The sequence below is a fragment of the Mizuhopecten yessoensis genome, unplaced genomic scaffold (genome assembly GCF_002113885.1).
Source record: "Mizuhopecten yessoensis strain PY_sf001 unplaced genomic scaffold, ASM211388v2 scaffold2401, whole genome shotgun sequence".
In the NCBI taxonomy this organism is placed as follows: Eukaryota; Metazoa; Mollusca; class Bivalvia; order Pectinida; family Pectinidae; genus Mizuhopecten; species Mizuhopecten yessoensis.
Genome location: NW_018404528.1, coordinates 381687 through 403043, shown reverse-complemented (window position 1 = coordinate 403043; position 21357 = coordinate 381687). Strand labels below are relative to the sequence as shown.

The window sequence follows — 21357 nt, the reverse complement described above, 5'->3', positions numbered from 1 at the left end:
AAGCCTCAGTTTCCACAGTTTATCACTACGATCAGAGAAGCCTCAGTTTCCACAGTTTATCACTACGATCAGAGAAGCCTCAGTTTCCACAGTTTATCACTACGATCAGAGAAGCCTCAGTTTCCACAGTTTATCACTACGATCAGAGAAGCCTCAGTTTCCACAGTTTATCACTACGATCAGAGAAGCCTCAGTTTCCACAGTTTATCACTACGATCAGAGAAGCCTCAGTTTCCACAGTTTATCACTACGATCAGAGAAGCCTCAGTTTCCACAGTTTATCACTACGATCAGAGAAGCCTCAGTTTCCACAGTTTATCACTACGATCAGAGAAGCCTCAGTTTCCACAGTTTATCACTACGATCAGAGAAGCCTCAGTTTCCACAGTTTATCACTACGATCAGAGAAGCCTCAGTTTCCACAGTTTATCACTACGATCAGAGAAGCCTCAGTTTCCACAGTTTATCACTACGATCAGAGAAGCCTCAGTTTCCACAGTTTATCACTACGATCAGAGAAGCCTCAGTTTCCACAGTTTATCACTACGATCAGAGAAGCCTCAGTTTCCACAGTTTATCACTACGATCAGAGAAGCCTCAGTTTCCACAGTTTATCACTACGATCAGAGAAGCCTCAGTTTCCACAGTTTATCACTACGATCAGAGAAGCCTCAGTTTCCACAGTTTATCACTACGATCAGAGAAGCCTCAGTTTCCACAGTTTATCACCACGATCAGAGAAGCCTCAGTTTCCACAGTTTATCACTACGATCAGAGAAGCCTCAGTTTCCACAGTTTATCACTACGATCAGAGAAGCCTCAGTTTCCACAGTTTATCACTACGATCAGAGAAGCCTCAGTTTCCACAGTTTATCACTACGATCAGAGAAGCCTCAGTTTCCACAGTTTATCACTACGATCAGAGAAGCCTCAGTTTCCACAGTTTATCACTACGATCAGAGAAGCCTCAGTTTCCACAGTTTATCACTACGATCAGAGAAGCCTCAGTTTCCACAGTTTATCACTACGATCAGAGAAGCCTCAGTTTCCACAGTTTATCACTACGATCAGAGAAGCCTCAGTTTCCACAGTTTATCACTACGATCAGAGAAGCCTCAGTTTCCACAGTTTATCACTACGATCAGAGAAGCCTCAGTTTCCACAGTTTATCACTACGATCAGAGAAGCCTCAGTTTCCACAGTTTATCACTACGATCAGAGAAGCCTTAGTTTCCACAGTTTATCACTACGATCAGAGAAGCCTTAGTTTCCACAGTTTATCACCACGATCAGAGAAGCCTCAGTTTCCACAGTTTATCACTACGATCAGAGAAGCCTCAGTTTCCACAGTTTATCACTACGATCAGAGAAGCCTCAGTTTCCACAGTTTATCACTACGATCAGAGAAGCCTCAGTTTCCACAGTTTATCACTACGATCAGAGAAGCCTCAGTTTCCACAGTTTATCACTACGATCAGAGAAGCCTCAGTTTCCACAGTTTATCACTACGATCAGAGAAGCCTCAGTTTCCACAGTTTATCACTACGATCAGAGAAGCCTCAGTTTCCACAGTTTATCACTACGATCAGAGAAGCCTCAGTTTCCACAGTTTATCACTACGATCAGAGAAGCCTCAGTTTCCACAGTTTATCACTACGATCAGAGAAGCCTCAGTTTCCACAGTTTATCACTACGATCAGAGAAGCCTCAGTTTCCACAGTTTATCACTACGATCAGAGAAGCCTCAGTTTCCACAGTTTATCACTACGATCAGAGAAGCCTTAGTTTCCACAGTTTATCACCACGATCAGAGAAGCCTCAGTTTCCACAGTTTATCACTACGATCAGAGAAGCCTCAGTTTCCACAGTTTATCACTACGATCAGAGAAGCCTCAGTTTCCACAGTTTATCACTACGATCAGAGAAGCCTCAGTTTCCACAGTTTATCACTACGATCAGAGAAGCCTCAGTTTCCACAGTTTATCACTACGATCAGAGAAGCCTCAGTTTCCACAGTTTATCACTACGATCAGAGAAGCCTCAGTTTCCACAGTTTATCACTACGATCAGAGAAGCCTCAGTTTCCACAGTTTATCACTACGATCAGAGAAGCCTCAGTTTCCACAGTTTATCACTACGATCAGAGAAGCCTCAGTTTCCACAGTTTATCACTACGATCAGAGAAGCCTCAGTTTCCACAGTTTATCACTACGATCAGAGAAGCCTCAGTTTCCACAGTTTATCACTACGATCAGAGAAGCCTCAGTTTCCACAGTTTATCACTACGATCAGAGAAGCCTTAGTTTCCACAGTTTATCACTACGATCAGAGAAGCCTTAGTTTCCACAGTTTATCACAATGATCAGAGAAACCTTAGTTTCCACAGTTTATCACTATGATCAGAGAAACCTCAGTTTCCACAGATTATCACTACGATCAGAGAAGCCTTAGTTTCCACAGTTTATCACTATGATCAGAGAAACCTTAGTTTCCACAGTTTATCACTATGATCAGAGAAACCTTAGTTACCACAGTTTATCACTACGATCAGGGAAGCCTCAGTTTCCACAGTTTATCACTATGATCAGAGAAGCCTCAGTTCCCACAGTTTATCACTACGATCAGGGAAGCCTCAGTTTCCACAGTTTATCCCAACTATAAGAGAAGCCTTAGTTTCCACATTTTATCACTACGATCAAAGAAGCCTCAGTTTCCTCAGTTTATGACTATGATCAGAGAAGCCTTAATTTCCACAGTTTATCACTACGATCAGAGAAGCCTTAGTTTCCACAGTTTATCACTACGGTCAGAGAAGCCTCAGTTTCCTCAGTTTATCACTATGATCAGAGAAGCCTTAATTTCCACAGTTTATCACTACGATCAGAGAAGCCTCAGTTTCCACAGTTAAACACTATGATCAGAGAAGTCTTAATTTCCACAGTTTATTATCTCTATGATCAGAGAAGTCTTAATTTCCACAGTTTATCACTGCGATCAGAGAAGCCTTAGTGACCACAGTTTATCACCACGATCAGAGAAGCCTTAGTTTCCACAGTTTATCACTACAATCAGAGAAGCCTTAGTTACCACAGTTTATCACCACGATCAGAGAAGCCTCAGTTTCCACAGTTTATCACTACGATCAGAGAAACCTTAGTTTCCACAGTTTATCACTACGATCAGAGAAGCCTCAGTTACCACAGTTTATCACTACGATCAGAGAAGCCTTAGTTTCCACAGTTTATCACCACGATCAGAGAAGCCTCAGTTTCCACAGTTTATCACTACGATCAGACAAGCCTCAGTTTCCATAGTTTATCACTACGATCAGAGAAGCCCAAGTTACCACAGTTTATCACTACGATCAGAGAAGCCTCGGAGCAATCTAATGATATGAATTACCTCATCAGTAATATTAACAGTAGCTATCTTTCAATTCATTAATTAATTTTTGTCTTTTTTCACAGAATGAGAATATGAAACAGGCTGAGGTGGCAGCATATTTCCGACGATTTGAGGAGGCAGAAAGGAAATATCTAGACATGGACAGACGGTAGTGTCACTTTATTTCTTCTGATTAAATGTATCACTGTTCTCATTCGAAATACTGCATTAAGTTTGTATTATATCTTATTTATCTGCCTAACTCCTGATCTCTTACCTGTCTGATCCTAATCTCTCACTTGTCTGATCCCTAATCTCTCACCTGTCTGACCCCTAATCTCTCACCTGTCTGACCCCTAATCTCTCACCTGTCTGAACCCTAATATCTTTCCTGTCTGATCCTAATCTCTCACCTGTCTGTTCCTAATTTCTTACCTGTCTGATCATAATTTCTCACATGTCTGATCCTAATCTCTCACCTGTCTGATCCTAATCTTTTACCTGTCTGATCCTAATCTCTTACCTGTCTGATACTAATCTCTTACCTGTCTGATCCTAATTTCTTACCTGTCTGATCCTAATCTCTCACCTGTCTGATCCTAATCTCTTACCTGTCTGATCCTAATTTCTTACATGTCTGATCCTAATCTCTTACCTGTCTGACCCTTATCTCTTACCTGTCTGATTCTAATTTCTTACCTGTCTGATCCTAATTTCTTACCTGTCTGATCATAATTTCTTACATGTCTGATCCTAATCTCTCACCTGTCTGATCCTAATTTCTTACCTGTCTGCTCCTAATCTCTCACCTGTCTGATCCTAATCTCTTACCTGTCTGACACCTAATCTCTTACCTGTCTGAACCCTAATATCTTTCCTGTCTGATCCTAATCTCTCACCTGTCTGATCCTAATCTCTTACCTGTCTGATCCTAATTTCTTATCTGTCTGATCCTAATCTCTTACCTGTCTGACCCCTAATCTCTTACCTGTCTGAACCCTAATATCTTTCCTGTCTGATCCTAATCTCTCACCTGTCTGTTCCTAATTTCTTACCTGTCTGATCATAATTACTTACCTGTCTGATCCTAATTTCTTACCTGTCTAATCCTAATCTCTCACCTGTCTGATCCTAATCTCTTACCTGTCTGACCCTTATCTCTTACCTGTCTGATCATAATTTCTTACCTGTCTGATCCTAATTTCTTACCTGTCTGATCATAATTTCTTACCTGTCTGATCATAATTACTTACCTGTCTGATCCTAATTTCTTACCTGTCTAATCCTAATCTCTCACCTGTCTGATCCTAATCTCTCACCTGTCTGATCCTAATCTCTTACCTGTCTGATCCTAATTTCTTATCTGTCTGATCCTAATTTCTTACCTGTCTGACCCCTAATATCTTACCTGTCTGATCCTAATCTCTTACCTGTCTGATCCTAACCTCTCACATCTGTTGTCACCAGAGATCTTGCGGTTAGTCTGAGGAAGAAACTTGGGGACTGGTTTCGTGTGGTCCAGCTGCTGAAGACTGGGTCAGGTGGAGACGATGTACAATTAGAAGAGGCATGGAACGCCATCGGAGATTACTACGCTGACCGCCAGAAATGGTTGGTAAACTAGGATAGCTATGTTGTCAAGTTTTAAATAACAGATTTATTAATCTTTAACCTGAAATCTAGTTAAATTTTTACTTATTGTACTTTGGTAGTATTTTATTGGCATGTGTTTAATGGGAAGCGTAAAAACTTTTCTGTAATTATATGTGATGTGTTTTGTTTCTTGCCCAAATCTAGGCAGCAGGCGGTGACGTACTACGTCCAGGGAAGGAACCAGGAACGTCTGGCTGAGTGTTACTACATGTTGGAGGACTACACGGGACTAGAGAAGATGGTTCAGGCTCTGCCCGAGAACCAAAAACTGTTACCGGTACGAATAAAACACCTCACACCTCGACACAACACTATCTTGACTTAGGAGCCAAGTACCAAAACTTTCAAAGCTAGTTTTACTGGCATGGCTATAGTTCTGATCATTCATTTCAGAAAAGATATATTTACCTTTATATGTGACTTTAATCAAAACAGATTCAGATGAAATAAACCAAAAAAAATTATTATTGTTCTGAGAGTAAAAAATCAGAGTAGTTAGACAAATATTCGAACTGTAGACCTCAAATTGTTATACTGAAGCTCAAACCAACTGAGATATCTGGTCATTGGAGGTGTCCATGGCCAACTGAGATATCTGTTCTGTGGAAGTTTCCAGGACCAACTAAGATATCTGGTCAGTGGAAGTGTCCAGGACCAACTAAGATATTTGGTCAGTGGAAGTGTCCAGGACTAACTGTGATATCTGGTCATTGGAGGTGTCAATGACCAACTGAGATATCTGGTCAGTGGAAGTTTCCAGGACCAACTAAGATATCTGGTTAGTGGAAGTTTCCAGGACTAACTGTGATATCTGGTCATTGAAGGTGTCCATGGCCAACTGAGATATCTGGTCATTGGAAGTTTCCAGGACCAACTAAGATATCTGATTAGTGGAAGTTTCCAGGATTAACTGTGATATCTGGTCAGTGGAGGTGTGAATGACCAACTGAGATATCTGGTCATTGGAGGTGTCCATGACCAACTGAGATATCTGGTCAGTGGAAGTTTCCAGGACCAACTAAGATATCTGGTTAGTGGAAGTTTCCAGGACTAACTAAGATATCTGGTCATTGAAGGTGTCCATGGCCAACTGAGATATCTGGTCATTGGAGGTGTCCATGGCCAACTGAGATATTTGGTCATTGGAGGTGTCAATGACCAACTGAGATATCTGGTCAGTGGAAGTTTCCAGGACCAACTAAGATATCTGGTTAGTGGAAGTTTCCAGGACTAACTGTGATATCTGGTCATTGGAGGTGTCCATGGCCAACTGAGATATCTGGTTAGTGGAAGTTTCCAGGACCAACTAAGATATCTGGTCATTGAAGGTGTCCATGGCCAACTGAGATATCTGGTTAGTGGAAGTTTCCAGGACTAACTGTGATATCTGGTCAGTGGAGGTGTCCATGGCCAAATAAGATATCTGGTCATTGGAGGTGTCCATGGCCAACTGAGATATCTGGTTAGTGGAAGTTTCCAGGACTAACTGTGATATCTGGTCAGTGGAAGTGTGCAGGGCCAACTAAAATATCTGGTCAGTGGAAGTGTCCAGGACCAACTGTGATATCTGGTCAGGGAAAGTGTCCAGGACCAACTGCGCTACAGCTATATTCAAACATTAAGGGGAGGTAACTGTCAATTGGCTATCTATTACCTATTTTGAGCTTTTCCACAGAAAAGTTCCTCAGTATTAGTTTTATGGACATTGAGCAAGTGAGCTTTTGCTATAAAGCCACCTGTAGGGTGCTAAGATAAAGGACTATCAAAACTGTTAAAATGATTGTCCTTGCCCCTCTTATATGGATAGAGAAGTCAATTAATTGAAGATACATGTAGATAACTTAGTCTCCACCTGTAGAACCAACACGACTAGGGTGATGGTATTTGTCCTTGGGCATGATGGGACACTTTGACCTACTTTCAAGGTCACCAGGGTATGATGCACTAAGATACTTGTTAGTAACCAAGAGGAGCTGAGTTGTGACATTTGACACGGAAGAATGGGTCATCTAGCTTCTTCATATAAATGACCTTGAAGCACTTGCAGTGTTTATTAGTAATTTAATTGAAAATCTCCCAAGAAAGGTTCATAAAGTGTGTGGTTGCTATCAAGTTTGTTTAAAAAGAATTAACATTGATCTACTGTGAAGGTCACAGATATGTGATGTCTTTGTCATTGACTAACAGGTAGACAGTACTGTACAGCGGGAAACTTTCGCCCTTGGCCCATGAAATCAACTATCTTCCAGTATTAGTTTCACCGTTCACATTCAGTTACTATGTATATATGTTATGTTGTTTACTTATATTCATTGTAATGATAAATTCAACCCCATTACAAAGGGCGAAAAAGGCAAAAAGGCAACCGCAGTGACAAGTTACTGTTATACACTATTAGTCGGTATTTTCGTTAATTTCTTAAATACCATGTTATATAGGCTTTCTGTTTGTTTTCAGGATATCGCGGCCATGTTTGTTACTGTGGGCATGTGTGAGCAGGCTGTCAGTGCTTACTCTAAGGTAAGGATCTAAAACTCAACGAATGAGCAGATTGTTTGAGTGTGTATAATTGCTTGTAAAACACTCAATTTACAGTTACAATGAAATCAAATTTATCTGGACATTAAATTTATGGTTGCAATGAAGTCTAGTTAATGCCAAAACTTACATCAAGTATTGAGTCTAGTAAATCACGATACACATAGTCTCAATGAAGTTTCCGTTGTCTGGACACTTAATTTACAATGACAAAGGAATTTACAAGTATATCCAGACACTAAATTTTCTTTATGGAGAAAAGGCAAACCAGACAGTTACAATGAAATCTAGCTAATCAAGACACTAAGTTTACAATTATTATTGACTAGTCAATCCAGACACGTCAATCTACTGGTACTATGGAATGTAGTAAGCCTGGGTAACAGGACTAATGGACCAAGCTTCTAGAATCTACAGTTGCTATGGACATTATCATTTTCCAAATAGTATGATGTGATCATGAGCAGTGTAATAAATGGACTGTTACATTCCTTAAATGACAACTTTTCGTTTCCAGTGTAACCACATCAAGAAGGCCATCGACTGCTGTGTCCACCTGAACCAGTGGAACATGGCTATAGAGCTGGCAAAGTCTAACAACGTACGGGAGATCGACTCTCTACTGGCCAAGTATGCTCAACATCTCCTGGAGAAAAATAAAACTGTCAACGCCATAGAACTATACAGAAAGGCTGGGCATTACCTAGAGGCTGCTAAACTCCTGTTTCAGGTAGGTTTTAGGCATCCTTGTAGAGTTCTACAGAAAGGTTGGCCATTACCTAGAGGCTGCTAACCTCCTGTTTCAGGTAGGTTTTAGGTGTCCTTGTAGAGTTCTACAGAAAGGTTGGCCATTACCTAGAGGCTGCTAAACTCCTGTTTCAGGTAGGGTTTAGGCATCCTTGTAGAGTTCTACAGAAAGGTTGGCCATTACCTAGAGGTGGCCAAAATTACAGTGTATTCATAATTTGGGCATTGTCATCTATTACTGCACAACAGGTGTGTGTTCCTTTTATTTTAGGGTAAGTGAACAGTTCCATTGTTCATTTAGAAAGAAGAAAACATGCCAGAAGATTTCTTTTAAATATTCCACTAGGCTAGTTCTGTTGATATAAAATTGTACTCCTTGTTTATATGAGAATACCTCTTTCGATGTCAGCGTGTGCTGTACTGAAATGCCCTATACAAAGTTATAGCCCTTTATTCACTGGTGATACCGAAATGTAACTAGAGGTAAGGCTGGTTGGTTTTTTGGTGATGATGACTGATATGAAATTTCCCATCCAAGATTTTTCAATATGAACATTACATTATTATAACAGTTACTATAGCAACAAATTTTCTTTGACCAATCCAAACACAATCATGAAATTTTGGGTGTCAGTCTGTTGTCACTTTGTTTACACATCTCATTTGAAATTGGATCATATATTATATAATCTGGTTGTAACCTTGAAATCTATAGTGCCTTAACCTCTAAATCCAACTGTTCTGTTTACCTCCCTGATAGATGGCACAGGAGCAAGCCAAGAAACGAGAAAAGCCACTCCACATCAAGAAGATGTTTGTACTGGGAGGCCTTCTTATAGAGCAATATCACGAGCAAATGAAGATGACCTCAAGGGCAAAGGTCAAGGACAAGAAGGGAGCCATGGTAATGTTTTTATCCGTACATCAAATTTTATTTTATATTTGAGAGAGTGGAGACAACGATTTATTTTATTGACTTCCATAAAATCTTCTATAAGATCATCCTCAATATCCAGGGGCTACTCTCACTTACGCTCTCTACACTGACTTCCATAAAATCTTCTATAAGATCATCCTCAATATCCAGGGGCTAATCTCACTTACGCTCTCTACACCCCTGGAGCCATCCTTGATATCCAGGGGCTACTCTCACTTACACTCTCTACACCCCTGGAATCATCCTTAATATCCAGGGGCTACTCTCACTTCCGCTCTCTACACCCCTGGAACCATCCTTGATATCCAGGGGTTACTCTCACTTACACCCTCTACACCCCTGGAACCATCCTCAATATCCAGGGGCTACTATCACTTACGCTCTCTACACCCCTGGAATCATCCTCAATATCCAGGGGCTACTCTCACTTACGCTCTCTAAACCCCTGGAATCATCCTCAATATCCAGGGGTTACTCTCACTTACACTCTCTACACCCCTGGAACCATCCTCGATATCCAGGGGTTACTCTCACTTACGCTCTCTAAACCCCTGGAATCATCCTCGATATCTAGGGGTTACTCTCACTAACACTCTCTACACCTCTGGAATCATCCTCGATAACCAGGAGTTATGCTCACTTACACTCTCTATACCCCTGGAATATGTCATAACAAAACTGAAGGGTCGGTGTGCGCCACCTTGTTGATGAGACAGGAAGACTAGTTCCATCCTTTGATGTACATCAAAGGAATCTTGCGGTCACATAACGGTAAGAATTGACAGGCTTTGAAATCGGGTGTCTCTCCTATGTAATCTTCAAAGGACAGGTATCAGTCTAGCGATTGGTCAGTTTTGTTTTACCCGAGACCAATCAAACAGCTTTCTTCGTACCTTCAATTTTGCTATGACATATTGATATCGAAGATGCTATTAAATTTGACCCAACCACAGAGTATAAGGTAAAGGTATCATGGAAGAATTAATTTTGATCTAATTTGGTAGTGATAGTTGAATGAGTTTTAACATCAAGTTGTACCCTGTAGAGCTGTCCTATCATGTTAACTTCAGAACCGGACTTATTTACAGCTTCAGTTATTTTACTTTTACGTGTAATACAATTTAATATTCACTTTATTCATTCACTTCCTCTTTCACTGTTTATCTAACAGGCTGCATCTGCATTGGCTGGATTCTTAGAGGAGGACACCACTGCTATAACAGACAGTAAACTGATAGACAGTGCCTGGAGGGGGGCTGAGGCCTACCATTTCTATATCCGTGCCCAGAGACAGTTACTAGAGGGTGGGTATTGATAGCAATGTTAGCGGGGGAGAGTCATCAAGAAACATTTATTATATGGCATCACTTTATGATGTTTGTGGGTTGTATTTTGTTGTCAGTTAACAATCCCTGTTTACCGTTTGATGTTTGTGGGTTGTATTTTGTTGTCAGTAAACAATCCCTGTTTTCCGTTTGATGTTTGTAGTATTTTGTTGGCAGTAAACAATCCCTGTTTACCATTTGATGTTTGTAGTATTTTGCTGTCAGTAAACAATCCCTGTTTTGCATTTGATGTTTGTGAGTTGTATTTTGTTGGCAGTAAACAATCCCTGTCCCCCGTTTGATGTTTGTAGTATTTTGTTGGCAGTAAACAATCCCTGTCCCCCGTTTGATGTTTGTAGTATTTTGTTGGCAGTAAACAATCCCTGTCCCCCGTTTGATGTTTGTAGTATTTTGTTGGCAGTAAACAATCCCTGTTTACCGTTTGATGTTTGTAGTATTTTGCTGTCAGTAAACAATCCCTGTTTTCCATTTGATGTTTGTGAGTTGTATTTTGTTGGCAGTAAACAATCCCTGTCCCCCGTTTGATGTTTGTAGTATTTTGTTGGCAGTAAACAATCCCTGTCCCCCGTTTGATGTTTGTAGTATTTTGTTGGCAGTAAACAATCCCTGTTTACCATTTGATGTTTGCGGGTTGTATTTTGTTGACAGTAAACAATCCCTGTTTACCATTGGATGTTTGTGGGTTGTATTTTGTTGTCAGTAAACAATCCCTGTTTACCGTTTGATGTTTGTGGGTTGTATTTTGTTGTCAGTTAACAATCCCTGTTTACCGTTTGATGTTTGTAGTATTTTGCTGTCAGTAAACAATCCCTGTTTTCCATTTGATGTTTGTGAGTTGTATTTTGTTGGCAGTAAACAATCCCTGTTTACCGTTTGATGTTTGTAGTATTTTGCTGTCAGTAAACAATCCCTGTTTTCCATTTGATGTTTGTGAGTTGTATTTTGTTGGCAGTAAACAATCCCTGTTTACCGTTTGATGTTTGTGGGTTGTATTTTGTTGACAGTAAACAATCCCTGTTTACCATTGGATGTTTGTGGGTTGTATTTTGTTGTCAGTAAACAATCCCTGTTTTCCGTTTGATGTTTGTAGTATTTTGTTGGCAGTAAACAATCCCTGTTTACCGTTTGATGTTTGTAGTATTTTGCTGTCAGTAAACAATCCCTGTTTTGCATTTGATGTTTGTGAGTTGTATTTTGTTGGCAGTAAACAATCCCTGTTTACCATTTGATGTTTGCGGGTTGTATTTTGTTGACAGTAAACAATCCCTGTTTACCATTTGATGTTTGCGGGTTGTATTTTGTTGACAGTAAACAATCCCTGTTTACCATTTGATGTTTGCGGGTTGTATTTTGTTGACAGTAAACAATCCCTGTTTACCATTTGATGTTTGCGGGTTGTATTTTGTTGACAGTAAACAATCCCTGTTTACCATTTGATGTTTGTGTGTTGTATTTTGTTGTCAGTAAACAATCCCTGTTTTCCGTTTGATGTTTGTAGTATTTTGTTGGCAGTAAACAATCCCTGTTTACCATTTGATGTTTGTTGGTTGTATTTTGTTGTCAGTAAACAATCCCTGTTTTCCGTTTGATGTTTGTAGTATTTTGTTGGCAGTAAACAATCCCTGTCCCCCGTTTGATGTTTGTAGTATTTTGTTGGCAGTAAACAATCCCTGTCCCCCGTTTGATGTTTGTAGTATTTTGTTGGCAGTAAACAATCCCTGTCCCCCGTTTGATGTTTGTAGTATTTTGTTGGCAGTAAACAATCCCTGTTTACCATTTGATGTTTGCGGGTTGTATTTTGTTGACAGTAAACAATCCCTGTTTACCATTTGATGTTTGCGGGTTGTATTTTGTTGACAGTAAACAATCCCTGTTTACCATTTGATGTTTGCGGGTTGTATTTTGTTGACAGTAAACAATCCCTGTTTACCATTGGATGTTTGTGGGTTGTATTTTGTTGTCAGTAAACCCTGTTTTACATCCTACCATTTCTATATCCTGGCCCAGAGACAGGTACTAGAGGGGAGGTAATGACAGTGTCTGGAGGGGGGCTGAAGCCTACCATTTCTATATCCTGGCCCAGAGACCGTTACTAGAGGGTAGGTAATGACAGTGTCTGGAGCCGCGGGGGGCTGAGGCCTACCATTTCTATATCGTGGCCCAGAGACAGTTACTAGAGGGTAGGGAATGACTGTGTCTGGAGGGGGGCTGAGGCCTATCATTTCTATATCCTGGCCCAGAGACAGTTACTAGAGGGTAGGTAATGACAGTGTCTGGAGCCCCGGGGGGCTGAGGCCTACCATTTCTATATCCCTGCCCAGAGACAGTTACTAGAGGGTGGGTATTGATAGCAATGTTAGCAGGGGAGAGTCATCAAGAAACATTTATTATATGGCATCACTTTATGATGTTTGTGGGTTGTATTTTGTTGTCAGTAAACAATCCCTGTTTACCGTTTGATGTTTGTGGGTTGTATTTTGTTGTCAGTAAACAATCCCTGTTTACCATTTGATGTTTGTTTGTAGTATTTTGTTGTCAGTAAACCCTGTTTTACATTGTACAGGCTATGTGGATGCTGCCATGAGGACCACTCTGTTCCTGAGAGAATACGATGACATCATTGATGCTGTTGATATCTATGCTTTACTGGGTGAGATGTCCGTTTTGTTCCCTTTTACCCTGGTTCCCATTATTATTAGCCTTCTAAAATCAGGACTGGTGTTTATTTTTCATACCGTAGTTTGTCTCTTTAGTACCATAGCTGCCGAAACTTAACCAAATTGTTAAGACAATTTAACATGAACCAGAATAATTTTATAAGTTTAATGGTTTAGAAGTTACACACCTTAATCTTGATTTGACCTTTCTATTCTTCCAAATATGCATATTGGCTAATAAGGGGAGATATATATTTTTGTTCACAAAAACAAATTTCTAGTTAATCTTGTATGTAAAAAAGCATTCATATTTATGGACTATTAGCCTTGTGGTTAAAGAATACTTGATTGGTTAAGAGGAAAATCTGAAGTCAAGTTTGTGTAAGTTTTTTTGATTTTTTCTTATTTTGCGTTTCTGTACGCAGCTCTGACCTCGAGTGCCAACAAGGCTTTTGGAACGTGTTCAAAGGCATTTATCAAGCTTGAAACACTAGACACATTACCGCAGGACCAGCGACAGGCTTACGAGGAACTGGCCCTGGAAATATTTACAAAGTAAGAGGATGTATATCTTAAGGCTTATGAAGTAGTGTTATCAATATGTTACGGGGGGGAATCCGAGATTATGTCACGTCAGACTTAACCTCAAGTAACTCAAAACTTAAAACTGTGAATGTTTTTTCACATAAAATTGAAAAAAGAAATTTAAAAAGCTTATTTACATAATCCATTCAACACTGCTGAAAGAGTTTGGGAGATATGTAACAGTCACTGTTACATTTTCAGAACACTGGTAATTCTGACCAATCAGCTTCCAATTCTAACTTGGATCTGGTCTAAAAATAGATCATACTCTTTTTGACATGCACACAGTGCACTGGGATTATTACATAACTTCGACCTTCTATGTTGAGGTCATTCCTACATCAGGACATTTTTTTCTGATATTTTTCTGGATTTTTTTTCATGCATAGAAATATTCAGTGTTGCAGGAAAATTCTTTTCAAAGTTAAACGGAAAATCAGAAAATGATGAATATTCATGATGATACCAGAATATAAACTCCTTTAACTAACGGTGAATATTGGTGATTACAGGAAGAGCCCAAAGGACAGTCGGACCAATAAGGTGGAATGTACCAGCTGTGCCACAAGCATTCCTGACTGGTAAGTTTAGCTCTCTCACATACTTTAACCCTTTCACCACTGTAGACCATAATGGATTCACCCAGATCAATGTATGGTAGAGTCTACTGAAGTAATATAGTGGTGAAAGGGTTAAACAAATCTTCATCAAATAATGACAAAATTTTACATAAAGTGACATGATCACTCCACAGCCATACAGAGGTCAGGGTTTTTGTGAACTATACTAACAATATTCTGAATATATAAAGTAATGTGCATTCCATTTACCTGGTAGGGATTTTAAAAAAGGATTACTTAATAATCAGATTGTGTAATATATTGAATGGCATTATATCCGTAGCTCTTTAATTACATGATAATCTATGGCTTTATAGTTGATCATGTGCTCTCACAGAATATATTGAGCTGAGCCAAAAATGTTAATTTACTTGTTTTATTCTAGGTCGACGGTTTGTCCGAACTGTGACACCAAGTTCCCCACCTGTATTGTGACGGGTCGGCCATTGATGGAGTATCAGTTCTGGATGTGCAGTGCCTGTAAACATCGTGCATATGAGTCCGAGATCACGAACAGACAGACATGTCCGCTATGTCACACCCCTGTCTAATACCTCCGCAACATACTGTTTATTTTCTTAACCAATGATTACTACAAAACACACATCAAATTTAATAGGCTCTCCTGTTTGGATAAACTGACTCAGATTTCCATTGTGAAATTTTAATAACCATTCATGAGCAGTCAGCTGTCACTATGTATAGTCAGTGTCCAGTAGACTCTTGTTACTATGGTACCAGTCAGTGTCCAGTAGACTCTTGGTAGCATGGTTCAGTCAGTGTCAAGTAGACTCTTAAGTTACTATGGTACCAGTCAGTGTCCAGTAGACTCTTGTTACCATGGTTCAGTCAGTGTCAAGTAGACTCTTAAGTTACTTTGGTACCAGTCAGTGTCTAGTAGACTCTTGTTACCATGGTTCAGTCAGTGTCAAGTAGACTCTTAAGTTACTATGGTACCAGTCAGTGTCCAGTAGACTTTCCTGTTACTATTGTACCAGTCAGTGTCCAGCAGACTCTTGTTACATGTACTATGGTACCAGTCAGTGTCCATAGACTATCCTTTTGCTATTGTACCAGTCAGTGTCCAGTAGACTCTTGTTACCATGGTTCAGTCAGTGTCAAGTAGACTCTTAAGTTACTATGGTACCAGTCAGTGTCAAGTAGTCTCTCTGTTACTTTGGTACCACTCAGTGTACCATAGACTATCCTGTTACTATGGTACTACTCAGTGTACCATAGACTACCTTGTTACTATGGTACTACTCAGTGTACCATAGACTATCCTGGTACTATGGTACCACTCAGTGTACCATAGACTATCCTGGTACTATGGTACCACTCAGTGTACCATAGAATATCCTGGTATTATGGTACCACTCAGTGTACCATAGACTGTCCTGGTACTGTGGTAACACTCAGTGTACCATAGACTATCCTGGAACTATGGTACCACTCAGTGTACCATAGACTTTCCTGGTACTATGGTACCACTCAGTGTCCCATAGACTATCTTGGTACTATGGTACCACTCAGTGTCCCATAGACTATCTTGGTACTATGGTACCACTCAGTGTACCATAGAGTATCCTGGTACTATGGTACAACTCAGTGTACCATAGACTATCCTGGTACTATGGTACCACTCAGTGTACCATGTACTATCCTGGTACTGTGGTACCACTCAGTGTACCATAGACTATCCTGTTACTATGGTACCACTCAGTGTACCATAGACTATCCTGGTACTATGATACCAGTCAGTGTACCATAGACTATCCTGGTACTATGGACTATAGATTTGTCGGCAGCATTTCTCATATCCCCTTGGGATGGTGGAGTGTTCATACTGAAATCGACCTCGTGCTCTGCTATGGGGTCCCTCCACAATCTACAGTGTTGTGACCAATTATTCTTTCTGTCAAATTGTGTTGAGAGTAGTGGGATTATAAATTGCTTGTAATAATTTGTCTCCTTGTTATTCAATGAACAAAGTTGCTGTACAACATGATTTTATGACATTTTGAATTTAAAATTTAGCTTTATTGCTTAATGGCATTAAAATCTAAATTGACTATCATGATAACAGTAATAACTTGGTCTTTACAGAACCTCCCTTTAAATTATTCTGTGTANATATCCTGGTATTATGGTACCACTCAGTGTACCATAGACCATCCTGGTACTGTGGTAACACTCAGTGTACCATAGACTATCCTGGTACTATGATACCACTCAGTGTACCATAGACTATCCTGGTACTAGGGTACCTCTAAGTGTACCATAGACTATCCTGGTACTGTGGTACCACTCAGTGTACCATATACTATCCTGGTACTAGGGTCCCTCTAAGTGTACCATAGACTATCCTGCTACTATGGTACTACTCAGTGTACCATAGACTATCCTGGTACTATGGTACCACTCAGTGTATCATAGACTATCCTGGTACTATGGTACTACTCAGTATACCATAGACTATCCTGGTACTATGGTACCACTCAGTGTACCATAGACTATCCTGGTACTATGGACTATAGATTTGTTGGCAGCATTTCTCATATCCCCTTGGGATGGTGGAGTGTTCATACTGAAATCAACCTCGTGCTATGGGGTCCCTCCACAATCTACAGTGTTGTGACCAATTATTCTTTCTGTCAAATTGTGTTGAGAGTAGTGGGATTATAAATTGCTTGTAATAATTTGTCTCCTTGTTATTCAATGAACAAAGTTGCTGTACAACATGATTTTATGACATTTTGAATTTAAAATTTAGCTTTATTGCTTAATGGCATTAAAATCTAAATTGACTATCATGATAACAGTAATAACTTGGTCTTTACAGAACCTCCCTTTAAATTATTCTGTGTATCAGCTTCTCACAGTAACTGCTTTCACTATTAATCACTACACTAGCTATATTATCAAAATGTCCATTGTTGAGTGAAAGAAGATTTTAAGTTTTGTCGATTTGTTAACTTATAAAAGCTGAAGTGTGTTCAGTACAAGCTATGTGATGTGACGGTTGTCCTTGTGTATATATTATAGCTATTCCGTCCAATATTTATTATGATCTGATTTCTTTCATGCCATGAAAACATTCCTAATTTTGGAATGATATAAGGGGTAGGGTTGTCTAGAAACCTTGTGGAAGTTCACAGTGTGCTGTACATGCTGTTCCAGTGCTGTCATTTTATGTAGATCACTGTATTTTCTTAATTCAAGAACATTCCAGCCCTCACAAGGAATATCATCACTCCTAATCCTTGTGTCCAAAATTATATTTGTGACATTTTTAATGGTTTCTTNTAAGGACAGACATGACACTGTAACAAGGGCCAGACATGACACTGTAACAAGGGACAGACATGATACTGTAACAAGGACAGACATGATGCTGTAACAAGGGACAGACATGACACTGTAACAAGGGACAGACATGACACTGTAACAAGGGACCGACATCACACTGTAACAAGGGACAGACATGACACTGTAACAAGAGACCGACATCACACTGTAACAAGGGACAGACATCACACTGTAACAAGAGACAGACATGACACTGTAACAAGGGACAGACATGACACTGTAACAAGGGACAGACATGACGCTGTAACAAGGGACAGACATGACACTGTAACAAGGGACAGACATGACACTGTAACAAGGGACAGACATGACATGGTATAAGGGACAGACATGACACTGTAACAAGGGACAGACATGACACTGTAACCAGGAATAAAAAGAAACCAGAAAAGACAAGTGCGTTTATTAAAGGAAAATATTTATTTGTGATGAAAATAAATTACTGACACCATCCAATAGTTTCTAAGGAACAAATGATCACCCCGGAGGTTTATTGTTAATGAAGGGTGTACAACATGGTCACAAGCAGTTCATTGTATGATCATAGCACCTTGATATAAAAAGGAGTGAACAGTCAACATTGATGAAATTTTGACAACCATGATACAGAAACAGGAAGTGCTTGGTGTCAGCAGGGTTACACATATTGGTTTTAGATATGTTACTTGACGTTAGAAGTACAACTTATCAAACAAATTAAGAACTTTGAAATAACGCAAGACTCCTGAAATTTGTTTACAAATATAAGCAGATTTTTAAGTAAATTTCATTTTTTTTTCTCAAAAATATGAAATGCCTAATATTATTTATTGTTGAAATAAGTGGTCTATTGCCGATTTAAAAAAAAAGAAATCATTGCATGTTAGTGTTTCACATAAAAGACAAATGAGTAGCAGGCCTAGGTATAGCCCCTGTCCAACTTGTATCTTCAAAGGTTGACAGGACATTGGGTTATAAAGAGCTTGTCATCTGTCAAACCTGTACAATAACAACTACCTGAGCCTAAGCTTTGACCCTCGATAATCAAGGGATGAAAAATTTGCCTCTTCTGCCAAAAATTGAAATTTGCCACATTAATAAATGAACACCAAGTAACATATATCAAACACAGGTTTATGAACAGTTACCCGTCAAAACACAAACTTACAAACTTCCTCATAGGAGTTATCTATCCTTGCACCACCAGACAGACCTGGGGCCCCTTCCTTCATGTGGAACAACCAAGTTATCTGTTTTTAAATGTAACATTTTTGGATATAAATCCTGGCATGTTAAACTTGCCAAGAAACTATTTTGAAAATATAATACAATGTATCACATAACAGAGCCGGTTTGTAACCAGGTGTAGCTGGTAGTCGCTGCTCTTGTTGGCTTGTCTGTCAACAATCACGCTGATCACCTGCTGGTTCTTAACGTCCGTATTTTCTACAATCAGACAGTTGTTCAGCACTATTTATATCTGTCACACTGATTACATACACACAAAGCCTCGGCATAGATTGGTTAGAATAAGTGAGCAAACAAAAATGTAACGATTACAAAGAAAAGAAGAGAAAGTAAAAAGATGAAAAGGCAGCAGTTAATTGTTAGATAAAATCATAATAAACTAATTAAATACAAAAAACTGTTTTCCATTGTAAGGAAAAAATATTATGACAAAGGAAAGGTAATTGATGAAATACAAAATGAGGTGTCCATATAAGGGCATATATATGTCCTTATAAGGACATATCTCTACAGATACCCTTATATGGGAAGTCTTTGAACCCTAATAAGGATATTCCTATACACAGATACCCTTATATGGTATGTATATATAAAGGAGCCCTTATAAGGACATATCTCTATACAGATACCCTTATATGGTAAGTCTTTGAACCCTAATAAGGATATTCCTATACACAGATACCTTTGATTGATTAATTGACTGATTGGTTTACGTTCGCTTCACTACCGTGTAGTTCGGTTATCCAGCAGACAAGCAGATACCCTTATGTATATGTCTATAGGAGCCCTTATAAGGACATCACTATACACAGATACCCTTACAAGGTATGTATTTAACCTTATAATGTATGTATATAGGAGCCCTTATAAGGACATACCTCTGTAGACAAAACCCCTCATACATGGATGTGATTAGGGATTGGAAAAAAGGAGGAAATAAAATTGAAAAGGGAGAAACATGCTTCCTTACACCCAAAGAATCTTCAAAACTTTCAGGTATTTCTGAGCAAATCAAGAACCTTCAAAAATTCTTAGGAAAATAAATAAAAACAGAAATCCTCAAAAAAGAAACTTCACATCCCTGCTTATAAAGTGTATGTGTTGGTAGAAGTCTTTATAAGGACTTATTGCTTTACACAGCCTTCTGTTGTAGGTCTCTAAGGAGCCATATAAGGAAATGCCTTTATAGGTGTTCATATATAGTGTATGTTAAGAATGTAAAATAAAAAGAAATGACCACATGTATTTTGTTCTATCACTCTTAAGTACAATTTTTAGAACTAATCATTGCAAAAATGCTACCTTTTGGTGAATATTTCATGAAAAGATAAACTTTTCGAAAAATCACACCTGCAAGTTTTGATTTATAGTCAAACTTTGACAGACACCAGACTCATATTTACATATTTCTGAACTAATGTATAATACTCATCATAAGTCCCAACCACTTGCTTAACAGATATTAACCCTTTCACCACTGTAGACCAAAATGGACTCATCCAGATCAATACATGGTAGAGTCTACTAAAGTTACATAGGGTTGAAAGGGTTCAGGTACTTTCTGGAAACCAGCTCTTCCTGCGCTAAGGATCAGGGATTTTTGGGAATAAACTTAGCATCTTTATGCCCTATTTGTGACAGCTAGACCCTTATTTTCAACCTCTAATGTTTTACAATTACTGGCCCTGTGCTAGGGAGACATGAAGATTTGTCAACCCAAAGCAGGTCATATCACATAATCTGCAAAGGGTGATAGAGACTAAGTTATCTGACAAGACATGAACTATTACCGGCCAAAGGTTATAGATGGGATTACCTGAATGGTATAACATGTACTACATCACCTTACATTACCTATTTGTACCAGGAAATTGTTGTCCTTCGATGATAAAATCAATTTTCGCCCAATGTAAAATTTGCCTGTGACATTTAATTACTATGTTTATTATGCTTTTTAAAATGCTGGCTGAAATGATAAATGCACTCTTACTACAGTACAGAGGGGGAAAAGGCAAAAATTAAACTACAGCAAATTCCCAAGCATACAGTATTACAATAGTGGTATGTACTTCTTCTAAATTTACCATTACCATGATAGCTTCAATCTAATCTATAAAACGTTACATGTATATATATATAGGATCTTACAGGAGTTTCCATTTCATAGGAGATTTATGAAACAAGTCTTAAGAATATTTCAATTTAGCGAGCCTCTGGCGAGCCAAAATGAAAAATTTGTGATGAGTTTCATAAATTTCATATTAAATGAAAACGAGTGTAAGATCCTTTTTGTC

At 39.0% G+C, this 21357-nt stretch overlaps 1 protein-coding gene and 1 long non-coding RNA gene across 3 annotated transcripts in view; one reads left to right on the top strand and one right to left on the bottom strand.

Annotated features, from left to right (window-relative positions):
• The window catches only part of LOC110445890 (WD repeat-containing protein 35-like), a 42275-nt gene extending 27239 nt beyond the window's left edge, over nucleotides 1-15036 (top strand). The window contains exons 23-33 of one of the 2 annotated variants that reach the window (XM_021490738.1): nucleotides 3468-3553; nucleotides 4852-4995; nucleotides 5182-5314; nucleotides 7495-7557; nucleotides 8093-8305; nucleotides 9083-9226; nucleotides 10431-10563; nucleotides 13169-13255; nucleotides 13688-13817; nucleotides 14360-14428; nucleotides 14853-15036. In XM_021490738.1, coding sequence (XP_021346413.1) covers nucleotides 3468-3553; nucleotides 4852-4995; nucleotides 5182-5314; nucleotides 7495-7557; nucleotides 8093-8305; nucleotides 9083-9226; nucleotides 10431-10563; nucleotides 13169-13255; nucleotides 13688-13817; nucleotides 14360-14428; nucleotides 14853-15018 — 1368 coding nt within the window. In that variant the 3' untranslated portion in view covers nucleotides 15019-15036. The remainder of the gene's footprint in view (nucleotides 1-3467; nucleotides 3554-4851; nucleotides 4996-5181; nucleotides 5315-7494; nucleotides 7558-8092; nucleotides 8306-9082; nucleotides 9227-10430; nucleotides 10564-13168; nucleotides 13256-13687; nucleotides 13818-14359; nucleotides 14429-14852) is intronic. The other variant, XM_021490739.1, reaches the window with a different exon arrangement.
• A 3197-nt stretch (nucleotides 15037-18233) lies between these two features.
• On the bottom strand, nucleotides 18234-21257 carry LOC110445889. Its single transcript, XR_002462405.1, has 2 exons — nucleotides 19826-21257; nucleotides 18234-19745 (listed from the first exon to the last, which is right to left on the bottom strand). It is a non-coding gene; the product is annotated as an uncharacterized LOC110445889 (long non-coding RNA).
• Between the last annotated feature and the right edge of the window lie 100 nt (nucleotides 21258-21357).